We start from the raw sequence: 13,937 nt of genomic DNA, 5'->3' as shown, positions 1-13,937 counted from the left end.
AAGGATAAAATAGATACTAAACAACTAAAACAGTCAGAGAATTAATCAGCAAATGGACAAATGGACAGAGAGGCTTTATTTCTTCAAAAACAAAACCAGCCCAAGTGGCAGGGGAGAGAACTGTGTTGTTTCCATTGGAAATAGAAAAGCAAATAGAAAATGGATAAATCATTTAGATATGAGCAGACGTCACCAGCATATATTTGAAAAAGAAGACATGTTTTAGGATTTTCTGTGAAACCACTCTGACATCAGAACTAAGAAAATGTAGGTAAAATCAGTTTCCACTGAAGTACTTATGATCTTATTGTGGTAGTGCGGTACGGTGTTTTTAATTAAACGGGTTGCAGACAACACCACCTGGGGAATTTCGCCCCAGGAGTTAATTAAAGGACTTGCAGATTTGCTCACAAATCAGGGCTGGAGACGTGATTTCCCACACTACGAACTTTTTTTTAAATGATCAATTAAAAGGGGTACTGTAATCATTAAAACCAGGGCAACCATTAAAAAAGATACAGTGGCTTTGCTATTACTGGGGAGGAACAAAATGAAATAACTGTACAGGAAGCAGAGAGTTGGTCTTACTGAGGCAGCCAGCAGAAAAGAGAGCTCAACCTCAAACACCACGTGACACACCAAACCAAGGACACCAAACCAAGGACACCAAACGTGAGCGGCACTGCACAGGAAAGGGAAACACAGCCACCAGGGGCTCTGACTGCCACGCACCGAGGGCCCACAGCTCCTGCCAGGCACAAAACAAAAACAGTAAATACACTATGAATACACAGGTATGACTATAAAAATGATTTCATTTAGCCAAACAGAGTCCAAACGTTAGTCTGGCCACAGCTGGTTGATTTCTGAAGCTGCGCCTGCATGTTGTCCCTCTAGTCTACACATTGCGCTTCAAAAGCCATCGACTGGTTGGAATGGATCTTATCCCCAAAACAATAGACACATCAACAATAATACAAAAAAAAAAAATAGAAAATAGAGGGGGTGTTTATCTCCTCACAAAACTTAAGATATGGCATTCTTCAGCCTACCATTACAACTGTCAGGGAATTGCAGGTGGACTCAAACACAGACTCGCCAGGTGGTACAAAAATGGAGTTTATTTCCAAAATAAAAGTCCAGAGAAATCAAAAACAAAACGGGTAAAGGCCGATTCATACTCCATAAGAACAAGAAGAAAGTTCAGCAGTGTGGAGTCCTGCAAAACAAAATGACGTCATATGCTGGCCGAAGAAATTTGGTTCGGCTGTGCCAACCGTCCTGGCCGAACTATGTGGTTGGCGCACTGCCGAAACTTCAGCACTGCCGTGTGCTGCGCATGTCTGTTCCAGCTCGCCAATTACTATCAGTCATATTTTAATCCTATATAGCATGGAACCTCGCTACTGTATGAGGCCCGAGGCTCGTTAAAATGTCGGATGGCAGGCTTAGTGATGAAAAGCTGGACAAAAACTCTTTTACTACTGAAACACTTCAGCGAAATGTACTTCTGAAAGCACTGGAGGTGAGAAATAAACTGTGCAGTTGAAAAGTTAAAACGCCACTTCACAGACGTGTGGCTGCAGTAAGGGGGCGTGGCCTGCGAGTTTGACAGCTTCCTATCCAGTATGAACAGTCCTGCCGGAAAAACATTTTTTTCGGCACCTGGCTGGCATCACTGCCGAACTTTTTTCTTGGTTCAAAAAGGGAGTGTGCAGGGGCCTTATCACAAGGGCGCCGGGGCGTGGACGAGACAGGTTGACACAGACAACAGAGAACGGGAGGCTTAAATACACTGGGAAGGGGCGGACACAGGTGGAACTCAATGATGGGTCAACACGGAGGGAGAAGGCCATAGGTTAATTGGAAACATGAGGTGAGACACACAGGGGCAGACAGAGACCTGACAACAACAGAAAACGTCTGGCCCAGATACATGAGGAGAGGAACTGTTATAGCTTCAAAAAACTAACTCTGGAAGGAAGCCCACGCACACGCTGGAGAACATGTTAACTCCACACAGCTGGTAGTCTAGCAAAAATGAATGAATGGATGAATTAATTAATTAATTAGTTAATTAATTGATTAATAAATTAATGAATTAATGCTGGGTCTTTTTAACTGACTACCAACATTGTTACAGATTTATTACTTGCCAATCCTGTCAATACTGAAAATACATGAACTAATTTCTTCAAATAATAAATTATGTTTGTCACTCAAAATTATTTAGAGCTTCAAGTGCAATGAAACTTCAAGCGCTATGAGCTGTTGTGCTGCACCCTAATAGGAAATCACTGCACCAGCTCCACCAAAGTACATAGTGATTTTCACCAAAGGCCTCGTCAGTGCATCACTGCAGGAACCAACCTTTTGACAAAATAGACTAGAATAGAACACTATATTTGTCATTATATGAGTAATATAATGAAATTACAGGTGCTGTTCCCTTTTGAGTCAATAAAGTGTGCAAAAGTGCACTTAAAATCGATAGTACGTGTTACAATATAAAAGCACTCATGACATAAATATGAAGAAGAAGTTCAAAAGTGTTCTAATGGTAAGTGATTAAAATGGTAAGGCACGGAGTTGCCTTCTTCTTGCCTCACAGCAAGAAGGTCATGGGTTCAAATACAGGGCCTTTCTGTGTGGAGTTTGCATGTTCTCCCCGTGTGTGTGTGGGTTTCCTCCAGGTACTCCAGTTCCCCCCCACAGTCCCAAAAAACATGTACCGAGGGTCCCTGAGCAAGACTCTCCAGGACACACTTGTTAAAGAGATTATTAATCTCAATGTGGTTCTCCTGGCTAAATAAAAGCTAGATGAGCAGGATTGCAGTCAGATTGATGTGAAGTGGGGAATGGTCCACTGTGGTCCTGAAGACGTCAACAATGACCTTTGCTTTTTTTGGTGTTCAGCAGCAGGTTGTTGGCTCAGAACCACATGGACAGATGTTCTACCTCCTCTCTGTAGGCAGTCTCGTCTCCTCCCGTGATGAGTCACACCGGGGTGGTCTCGTCCGCAAACAGTCATGTGTACAGGCATACAGGAGAGGGCGATTTGTGAATGAGCGCACCACGATAACACAGTTCTTTGAGGGCCTCTGATGCTGCTGGTCACGTGATCAGTCGTACAGCCCCCCGGTCGCCCGGACTGTTGTTGGCCCATTAGATAGTCAGTGACGACCAGGGAAGCATCCACCTGCATACCTTCCAGTTTGGCCTTCGGCAGTCTGGGCTTCATGGTATTGAAAGCACAGGAGAGGTCAAAGAACATGATGACTTGTATCACTGATTAATTAAATAAATTTGTTTCCCTCTTTTGTTGGATTGTATCATTGGATACAATACAGCGTTATTGGAAAGTATTTTGAGTCACATCATTCAGAAACATTTCATTTAATCCAGTCATATTTGTAACCCATTTGTCACACAATGGAAATGTGGCAGAAACATTCAATCGGCACTATAAAGTGATGGTGGATCAGACTCTTCGGAGTAGTTCTCATGTCTTGTGTGACCTGTTGTGAAAGCACTTTGCTGGTTTAATGTCAGTTTGATGAGTCAGTCATGGTCAGAAGTCTGGCAAGAAGCAGAAACCAGATGGACGTGTCTGTTTTTAGATTTTATTGTGATTACACATCCAAGTGCATCACATTGTTCTGCGGTCAAACTGACATATCTAACATTTTTGAATAGATGCCAGTTATCAAAGAATTGTGGAGGGAAATCATCATCATGCAGAAACACATAATGTGGATTTCAATAACATTGTGCAACAGAAATGTCAAATTTGGCGAAAGCAAATTTATGATTTTTCCAAGGATTTCTTTATAAAAACAAATCTTGTTCTACTGGTTGAATTTCAGGTTTGCTGACTCATCCCTCAAACTATTCCTGACTCATGGCTACGGTATACATATGTATAAGATTTTGCACAGTGTTAAACTATGCTTGTAGCTTGGGTTCACGTCAGGTGGCACTTTTGAACAAATCCATGCAGAAAACCAGTCCTGTTCTACGTGACGTTCCAATCATATTAATCCACTTTGACAAACTGCACCCCAGTTGATCTTCTCAGGTCAGTCAGACAAAAGATTATGACTGTAACAAAGAGGTATTTGATTCACGTTGTTTGAGGACACACCTAACACCAAGGCCACTGGACTTAAAGGGGTCATATTATCCAGCTTTTCAACACTTTCACATGGGTCCTGTTGGTCCAAAAATGTTGTTTTCAAAGTTTATTGCCCCAAATCCAGCTTTTCTTTGATTTTCAGCCATTTGAATATTCAATCATGTGAGTTGCATTCAGAATCTGTTTGAGCTGGACTGTCTCCGCAAACACGTGTCCATCTTGGGAGGAGGAGGAAGTACTTTCTCTGGTGGCGTCATGTGCCAGAGCAGAGCTGCAGAGAATTGTGGGAGGGTCAGAGGGAGGGCCTACCTTGATTGTGATTGGGTAAACCCCTGATGACACTGTAAAGGGTTTGATTTCTGATTTACTCATTAGAACACACACGTTTTTAAAATTTAAACAAGCCAGGGAGAGAGATGACAGACTTTCTTCACTTCTGGGGCATCGTTCCAGGTATGGGGACAATTATTACTGTTGGAAAACCATTAGAAAGTGAATTTTGCATCATATGACCCCTATAAAGAGAGTCTGCTCATTCACTGGTGAAATCAAGCGGTTTGATACTGCAGCAGTCATTTTGAATGAAGGCCTGTAGGATGACCACGTGTTCGCGAGGTGGAAAGTAAAACAATAGGTAACATGTGTGTGTGTGTGTGTGTGTGTGTGTGTGTGTGTGTGTGTGTGTGTGTGTGTGTGTGTGATGATGTTCACTCTGTACCTGCGCCTACAGCCATGGCCACACCAGTTACTGAAACACACAACATGAAAACATTCATTAGAACTTTTCCAAAAACATTAATGAATTTATTTGAATGGGACAGTGGACATTAATGAAGAGACACGCAAGAGGGGGGGGGGGGGGGGGGGGGCGCATGCACATGTACGGAGAGAATCTCACAATGCACTTCAAGTATCATTGTGAATCATGAATTTATGTCCTCTTTTTCTGGGGGAAAGCTGGAATGAACTGGAAAGCAACAACCTGATTTTTTCCCAGTAAGTGATTTCACCCCGAAATGTCAAAATTGTGAAAAGTCAAAAAGGAGCTGATCACTGAACCTACCAAACAGAAAAAGATTAAAGGATTGGTGATTGGTTTATCAAGTAAAAACCATTACTTAAAACCAGATAGTTTGCTGAAACAAGGATGTACTCACCAGGAACCATGTCTCTCTGAGTCACTCAGCAAATGGAAACGCCGGTAGGATTTATTTCTCCACAAACGAAACTAGTCCAAGGGGCGGGGGAGAGAACTGTACAACTGTACAACACTCTAATTCTCAGTCACAGTATTTAGTCCACATAAAGTGCTACAATATGGTTTTCACAATTTCTCCACGGACATTAACCTTGTTAAACATAAATGTTTGAAGTGTAATTCAGTATTTACTGACTAGCAATAGTGCAATTCAAGCAACAATCCCATATATAAAGTGCATTTCAGTGGTCTAAATCTGATATCAGTATAAAACAATAAACACATAACATAGAAAAACACTGATAAACTCAACACATTCATTAAATACAAAACCACAAAAATATAACATTAATTCCTGAAGTCTTAAATCTAAACATGACTTAGAAACTGTTTAATCTATTACAAAATGAACTTATGCAAACATTTCTTAAACTTTTCACACATTTATCAAACATTCAGGATTTCAGAGTGTCATATGCTGCTGATTTAATGTCTATATTCATATCAATGTGTACAGGAGACTACACGAATACACACACAGTAAACTCATAGCGCGGGATGTCTGCCATGTGGTAAAATGACGCTGCACGCACACTCGCGCTGCTGCACTGCGGGCTGAACTCCGCTCGTTAACTCACCAATTACACTGAAACACACCCCCAAACCACTTTTCACTCCCGACACAAAACACGGATCTTTCTACCATGGTTCTATGTAAGTTTCAGAGTGTACTGACCTGGAAAACACAGGTAAATGCTTGATGAATTGGAGACGCGAACCGTTCATTTCCTTCCCAAAAGTTCTTCTGAGCATAGACATAAACAGTAGACGCCGCGCCGCCTGTGTCCGCCCGCCGCTCCGACACGTCACAGCGGCCGCCATCTTGTGAGTGGCAAGTCTGCCCCGTCAGCCTAAACAAGTCTGTGTGACAGCGACGTGTTTTCTGAAGAAAACCACGCAGATATACATTTACATGACTGTGAAGAATCATTGCTTTCATTTTTAATTTATTAAATTAAAAACTATTTCATTTATTTATTCATTTATCCAATGGAGCATACTTATAGAAAGTATTGAGAGGAAATGGAAGAAGTTCGCAGATGGACATTGGGACGCTGTCCTCTCCTTTTAGAGCAGCAACATGATGGAGCTCATGACTAAAATATGCAAAAGCGTTTATTTACACACAATGTGACATTTTTATACAATGAACATGTACATTAGGGCACAAGTTATAACATTTTTTGTGGAACAAATGTAGATTTTCTTATTTACATATTTACACACAATAACAAATCTACCTATACTACATTTATTTATCGTTACATATTTACCTTTAATATTACATAAAAAAATTATTGTTACATATTTACCTATTACATATTTATGCTATACATTTATCTATTACATATTATATGACATTATTCTTACATATTAACCTCACATTATATAGTTGTTGTTACATATTTACCTATTATATTAGTGATTTATTCATTATATTTACATATTTGTTGGTCCATATATTTACATATTTATCGATTGATAACAGTAACCACAAACTAATTTTGAGGTTGCTTCATTTCACAAATTCAGAAGCCTTGGAAAAGGACTGTCTTGCACAGCCTCTTCCGTGAATTGCCAATTTGGAGTTTTAGTGTTCTCATTTTTGCAATGTGATGGAATCTTAGTTTGTGGAAAACTGAAACTACCACTGACATGAGCCCAAAGTGCTGGTTTTCAATGTCATACTGTGTGTCCTCGATGTGCCCCTTGAGAAAAATTATGTCCTGTGATCCAATGTCTGCACGGACCAACCGGTTGAGAGAGGACATGCTCATGTTCTGCCCTGGTTCTGACTGGCGAATGAAACGCTCTGCTGAATTGACAACCTTCACTGTCCCCTCAGAAGGAATCATGAGTCCTCCCCTATTCCTGAGGGTCAGCGAGTGGTAGCTCTTATCAAAAGATGCAGATGCAGCATCTGTCACCAGGCTACCACGGCACACACTACAAGACAGCGTCCTTAAAACACGTCTCACAACAAACCCTGATCTATAAGTCAGAGCATTGTCCACAAGGCCACCAAAACGTGTGGGCAGATAATTGTGGTCACACACGAGAGCAGGGATGTTGGCGAACGGGGATGGGAGGTCTTCAGATTCTTCTGCTGCTGGAGCTGAGGACAGATCAACAGCAGACAGGGACACAGTGTGGTTCACTGCTGCCACGTTTCCAGACTTGCCAGGAGACACACCACAGTTGACCATGAGGCGGCGGAAAATAGCCTGGAATTGGCCTGCCGATGGATTGTTATTCCAGCCCCCTTAGATAAACAACAAAAACACATTAACATCAATGTACACAAGTACTGTTTATGTTTATTCTAGAGATCCCCATCTGCGCAGCAGAGCTATCGCTATTCCTCTTGGGGTCCAATAAAAACAATTCAACAATACTTTACATTACAACATCTAACATTACAACATATCATTTTAATTGTTCAAAGAAAAATATTACTATGATTTTCCTCAAAACAGACAATATAGTAATTGGACGACTGTTTACATCGGAGAATGGTTGTTTATCATTTTTTGGCAATGGGATCATTTTGGCTATTTTCAACTTTTGTTGCACCGACCCTGTTTGAAATCTTTGATTTATTATATGACACACCACTGAGGAAATGTCATTTGCTATGAGTTTAATAAGTTTTCTATCTAATTGATCCACCCCCAGAGAAGTTGTTTTTGTTTTTTTTTTACAAGATTTGAGAGCCTTTGTTACATCCTCTATAGTTACCTTCTGCAGTTTATATTCACATTTTTTTTAACCTTCAAAATTGTATTTTATATTAAGGGAATACAATCATTCAACCGGGTCAGCATATTGTTTCTTAAATTACACGTTTTATCAATAAAAACGTTGTTCAAATTGCTTTGCAATCTCAATTGCTTTGCCTGACCATCTTTTTCCATGTAACAAATCATTGGATTTTTGTTCTTTCCCATTAGTTCATTCAAGATGCACCATATCTTCTTACTACTTAGTCAACCATCACAGCTCTCAGTCACAAGGGGGGGAAAAGGAAAACTTTAATATCCCTACCAGATGCCCTGATGGAGTTGAAGAGGAGCTCCAAGTGGTCTTGGCTGAAGCGATAGGTGCAGATGTATTGCTGATTTTGAAGCTGCTCCGGTATCATAAACATCAGTGTGTCGATGTTGATATTGTTGGTGTTGTTGTTTGAGGGCGAGCTTAAGCCAGGGAATAGAGAGCATTTCCAACGGCTCCAGCTCATCTATATCCCAAGTTAATATTATATGAGCTAAACACAACGACAACAAAAAATATGTTTTTCCTACCTGTGGAAGGTAATCCCACGCTGTCGATTGTCCTGATTTTGTCTATTAGCACAACCAAACGCAGTACAGTGATGCGGCATCGTTGCTGACGTCCTGACAAATGACACTCACAAGATGGCGGCCGCACTGACGTATGTTCCTGCCAGTCGGTGAGGCGTCTAGTGTTTATGTCTATGGGCGGTGCGGTGTCTAGTGTTTATGTCTATGGATCTGGTAGCCTGACCGCATGCGCAAGCCCCGCCCCGGACAGATCTGGTACCTACACCGGCACAGTTCTCTTCCCCCGCCCCTTGGACTAGTTTCGTTTTTCAAGAAGTAAAGCCTGTCAGCTTTTCCATTTGTCCATTTGCTGATCTACTCGGAGCGACATGGATCCTAGTGAGTACATTCTTATTACAGCAAACTGTATCTGGTTTTAAGGTGTTTTCTACTTTGTAAACCAATCACCAACCCTTCAGAATTCTGTTTGTGTTTGGTAGGTTCAGAGATCAGCTCCTTTTTAACTTTTCACAAGTCACTTTTTGGGAAAAATCAGGTTGTTGCTTTCCAGTTTATCCTCGATTTAGCCCAGAAAAAGAGGAAACAAGATTCTAGGTACCTGAAGTGTACCTTGATCATTCTAATATAATCTTCTCTATAACCTAATGGACAAATCTGACTTCTCAAAGGCTTGTATGTTGTGTGTGTGTGTGTGTGTGTGTGTGTGTGTGTGTGTGTGTGTGTGTGTGTGTGTGTGTGTGTGTGTGTGTGTGTGTGTGTGTGTGTGTGTGTGTGTGTGTGTGTGTGTGTGTGTGTGTGTGTGTGTTTGTTGAGGGTGGGGGGGGGACTCTTGCCTCATCTCACAGTGAGGCAAGAGTGTTCACCACTTCACCTGTTTAGCAGATATCTAAAGTGTATTTGGAAAAGTTCTAATTAATGTTTTCATGTGTGTTTCAGTAACTGGTCTGGCCATTGCAGCAGGCGCCGGTACAGAGTGAAACACACACACACACACACACACACACACACACACACACACACACACACACACACACACACACACACACACACACACACACACACACACACACACACCGCCTTTTTGTCAAGGTTTTTATATATACAGTGTATATATAAATAATAATTGAAGAAAAACATTTTGATTAAAATATGTTCTGAAGGTGGTTTGTTTTATATATTGTCTTAAATTGAAATAGCTTTTTGTTTCCACACCTACCACTTTTCTTATATATGTTAAATTGTCTGACAATGGCCAATGCCAAATGATTCACCTGGTAGTGTGTGCCATTGTATTCAATTTGAGCACCTGCCCCTCCAAAGGTCTCTGCAAGTCTCTGCTTTCCCCCTCGTTTCCACCACATGTCAGAAGGAAAAGTACGGTACTTGTTATAGCACGACATTTACGTGACAGCTTCAGTCACATTACAATTTTCAGTGAAATGTATCTCCAAAGGTGCAACGTAACATCATCAGCGCTGCAGCAGCACCTCAATAACTCAAGTGTTGTTGGTGTCAGGGTCAAATTTAAAAACGTAGAATGTCATCAGGGCTTAAACCCAAGTAATTCACCTCTGCTGCTTTCTCACTATACTATAGTGTCTCACTGAAATTTGTCTCTTTCCACTTCCTGACTGGTTTTCAGATGAACATATGGCCATCCTACAGGCCTTCATTCAAAATGACTGCTGCAGTATCAAACTGCTTGATTTCACTCTCTTTAAGTCCACTGGTCTTGGTGTTGGATGTGTCCTCAAACAACATGTCCTCTCCTGTGTTCTTGTCCATGTGCAGTAGGGACTGTGGTCGGTGCTCCTCTTGTTCTGGGGGCTGTAGGGTTCACCTCAGCTGGAGTAGCAGCCGGCTCATATGCTGCAGGCATGATGTCCTCTGCTGCAGTGGCTAACGGAGGAGCAGTGGCAGCAGGAAGTCTGGTGGCTGTTCTGCAATCAGCAGGTAAAGAAACGAAACACAAGCCTTACTAGAAAAAAAATCAAATACCTCTTTGTTACAGTCATAATCTTTTGTCTGACTGACCTGAGAAGATCAACTAGGGTGCAGTTTGTCAAGGTGGATTAATGTGATTTGATCGTCACGTAAAACAGGACTGTTTTTCTGCATGGATTTGTTCAAAAGTGCCACCTGATGTGAATCCATAATGAATAACATTTTCAAAAAAAGTGATAAAGGAATACAAAGGATAATCAATAAAGAGGTTTATTAAGCTAAAGGTAATAAAATAAGTAAAATATATTGTTTATTGGAAACCCTGAGGAAATAGTAATGTTTTGATGTCTGATTTAAAAGAAGTGAGTGCGTCAGCAGGAAGTTTGTTCCACAGGTAAACAGCGTAGGAACTAAAAGCTGCTTCACCTTGTTTCTTCTGACTCTTGGAAAACTTCAGCTGTGGTCCCACCGCGCAGTACGTGCTGGAGCGGAGCAGGGCGTGAGGGTACGGTTAGGCAAAGCGCACCCAGACAGAGCTCTGTCGCACAGTCCCACTGCAGAAAGTACGGTTAAGATGTAGGCGGGGATGTGAACGATGCAGGGACATGTTCAGGGCTCTGCGGGCGTCTGAGTGAAGCCTTGAGCCTTGTTCTCTGTGACACAGCATAAACTTTCTCATTGTGAACAGCAGCGTCCAGCTCCCGCTGAATCTCCTCCTCTCCTGTTACTGAGAGGAGCGTCTGCACCTCGTCTAAAGACCACGATGTTGTGTCGCGGGCCGACGTTTCAATAAACCCAGTTTGCAAAGTGCAAAGTGGCGTATGTAAACAACAACGGGAGGATTTACAGCCGATGAAATATTTAGATATGGGCAAGATCGTCACTTCCAATCAGCAGAAGGCTATTTTGCCGCTCCTCCTCATGTTGTCATCAGCTGTGTTGAAAGCAGCACTAAGACCCAGTAACGCTAAAATTGAAGCTTGATATGTGTCACTGACTATGAACTGTGGCATTTCAAGTTCACTTTCTCCTCTCCAACAATAATCTATATGAACAGTTTCAGTCTGGTTTCCACCCTCAGCACAGCACAGAAACAGCCCTCATCAGAGTCACCAACAACCTCCTGATTGCAGATGATTCCGAATTGTATCTATTCTCTCGTCTTTCATCTGAGTGCAGCTTTTGACACCATCTCACACTCCAATCCACTGATTGGCTTCCATTGGATTGTCCCGCACACCATAGGACTGGTTCAAGTTATAACTCTCTGGTCACATTCAGTTCATGCAGTTAAAATCTGGTACACCCCAGCTATCTCCCCTCTCCTCTGGTGTCCCCCAGGGCTCTGTCCTCGGTCCCATCCTCTTTACTGTCTCCTTCCTCGCCATTGGCCACATTTTCCGAAAAATACAATATACACTGGCATTGCTATGCAGATTACACCTGGCTCTATCTCGGCTTGACCAAACTCACCCTCAGCCTCCCATCCGCCTCGCCCCATGACTGCCTACAAGATATCTAATCCTAGTTCTCCATCAACTTCCTCACAGGACCAAAATGGAGGTTCTTCTCTTTGACTCAGAGTCCACCCTTGCAAAAGTTACTTTCAAAAACACTGTATGCTGGGCAATTTCTATTCATTCATTAATTCCAATTCATTTGATGACGATTTTCTCCAGTTCTCAATGGTTCATCAGCTTTGCAGACCTCATCGTTCTACCTGTTTCTTTACCTGTCCTCTCTCTGCAGGTGCCGCTGGTCTCTCTTGGGCTGCCACATCAGCGGTTGGTGCTGTTGGAGGAGGATTGGGCTTACTTGCACAATCAGCAGGTATTCTTTAGAGGAGTAGTAGGGAGGGCTTCCTGGGAATAAATACTGTACAACCTCAATCACAATTTGACACCCCCGGCGAGCTCAGTTGGTAGAGCATGAGACTCGCAATCCCAAGGTCATGGGTTTGTGTCCCACACCGGGTGCCACCTTCCTGTGGGCTCACCACCTGCAGGAAGGTTCTTAATTGGTGGGATGTGATCTGGTTGACAGTACTCAGACTGCGACCCAGAAATGAATAAGTGGGAGAAGATGGATGGACCACAATTTGTGGTCAGTCTGAATCTATAGTTGCCATCTCTGCTATGTCAAAGCAGAAAAAAAGGATTAGCACTCCCTTTTTATGCTTATTGACTATATGTTGAGGATCCTTGGTCAAGTTCAAAACGTGACCTGGTGTGGTGTCTGCAAAGCCATATTGTGATGTGTTGCTGTTGTTAGATGATTTATTTATTTTATCTGGACTCTAATCATAGAATTTCTTTTTCAGCTGCTACAGGGGCTGCTACAGGGGCTGCTACAGGGGCTGCGGGGGTGGCAGGGGCTGCAGGGGTGGCAGGGGCTGCAGGGGCTGCAGGGGCTGGGGTCACCACTGCAGCTGCTGCTGGAGCTGCTGCTGTTGGAGCAACAGCGGGTTATCTGGTGGGCTTTTTTCACAGAGGCAAAAATGGCAACAAAGATGTCCCTGAAGGAGACGGAGACAAAAATGGGCATGCAGATGAAATTGGAGAAGACGATGAAGATGGTCATGGAGACAAGGATGGACATGGAGATCCTGATAAACAACTAATCATGCTAAAATATTGATCTTATCTCTCCTGTGGTTTCACATATATCAACCCAAACATGTCTTTGAAGTAGCAACTCAAATCAATTGTGAGGGAAATTGAAGTTTAACTGCAAAACACAGGCTACGTTTTCCATCTTACATGAATTTAAATACAAGACATGCTTCTTTCTTTTTTTTCGTCAAGCAATGCTAAAGGTTGGTCTGCATTGGAAACATACTGCAATGTTTTCTGATAGAGGAATATCGCTATATGAAGTGGAAACGTGGAAATCTGTGATGATCTTTTAAAAAACAATCAACATCCATGAAATAATCTAGCTTTCTGGGATTACCATAAAATGCATTAAAGGTGTGTACTGCGTTGTTGTGTTTTGAGTCTTTTATTTTGAGAAAGTGTGAATGACACCTACAGCTGTAACATTAGAACAACATAGCTAACTACATCTAAGTATGTTTGATATATACTACTGGAACATCTTTTTTGGTCATCTTGCTATTTGCGAGGGCCGTCATTTAAAACGGGGATCAGCAAACTAGATCACACTAGTTTGCTGCAAGGTAGGCATAATGATGCTCATTGGGGACTGAGGGCATATCCACGTATCCAAGTATGCCCTTTTAACGTAATCACACCATTTTAGGAAGATCTTTCACACGGGACAGTTTAAGAGCCCGAAA

At 42.1% G+C, this 13,937-nt stretch overlaps 2 protein-coding genes and 1 long non-coding RNA gene across 6 annotated transcripts; 1 reads left to right on the top strand and 2 right to left on the bottom strand.

Annotated features, from left to right (window-relative positions):
• Nucleotides 1-55: 55 nt before the first annotated feature.
• Nucleotides 56-6,140, bottom strand: LOC308119754. Of its 2 annotated transcripts, XR_013935975.1 has the most exons (5): nt 6,070-6,140; nt 5,293-5,396; nt 4,854-4,883; nt 2,959-3,235; nt 56-748 (listed from the first exon to the last, which is right to left on the bottom strand). It is a non-coding gene; the product is annotated as an uncharacterized lncRNA (long non-coding RNA). The 2 variants fall into 2 exon arrangements; XR_013935976.1 differs by lacking the exon at nt 56-748 and having other exon boundaries at nt 1,105-3,235.
• Nucleotides 6,141-6,493: 353 nt separating this feature from the next.
• On the bottom strand, nt 6,494-8,872 carry LOC308119751 (uncharacterized protein). Of its 2 annotated transcripts, XM_080479917.1 has the most exons (3): nt 8,696-8,872; nt 8,439-8,587; nt 6,499-7,656 (listed from the first exon to the last, which is right to left on the bottom strand). In XM_080479917.1, the coding sequence occupies exons 1-3, from the start codon at nt 8,773-8,775 to the stop codon at nt 6,923-6,925; spliced, it is 963 nt and encodes a 320-aa protein (XP_080336043.1). In that variant the 5' UTR covers nt 8,776-8,872; the 3' UTR covers nt 6,499-6,922. The 2 variants fall into 2 exon arrangements, 1 of the variants encoding a protein (XP_080336043.1); XR_013935974.1 differs by lacking the exon at nt 8,439-8,587 and having other exon boundaries at nt 6,494-7,656; nt 8,696-8,868.
• LOC308119753 (uncharacterized protein) lies at nt 8,840-13,620 on the top strand. Of its 2 annotated transcripts, XM_080479919.1 has the most exons (5): nt 8,840-9,073; nt 9,632-9,661; nt 10,487-10,648; nt 12,389-12,469; nt 12,960-13,620. In XM_080479919.1, the coding sequence occupies exons 1-5, from the start codon at nt 9,064-9,066 to the stop codon at nt 13,274-13,276; spliced, it is 600 nt and encodes a 199-aa protein (XP_080336045.1). In that variant the 5' UTR covers nt 8,840-9,063; the 3' UTR covers nt 13,277-13,620. The 2 variants fall into 2 exon arrangements, with proteins under 2 accessions (XP_080336045.1, XP_080336046.1); XM_080479920.1 differs by lacking the exon at nt 12,389-12,469 and having other exon boundaries at nt 8,847-9,073.
• Nucleotides 13,621-13,937: the final 317 nt, after the last annotated feature.

This window comes from Lipophrys pholis (genome assembly GCF_963383615.2).
Source record: "Lipophrys pholis genome assembly, chromosome: 14".
NCBI classification, from domain to species: Eukaryota; Metazoa; Chordata; class Actinopteri; order Blenniiformes; family Blenniidae; genus Lipophrys; species Lipophrys pholis.
This window is presented reverse-complemented; position numbering and strand designations above follow the sequence as displayed.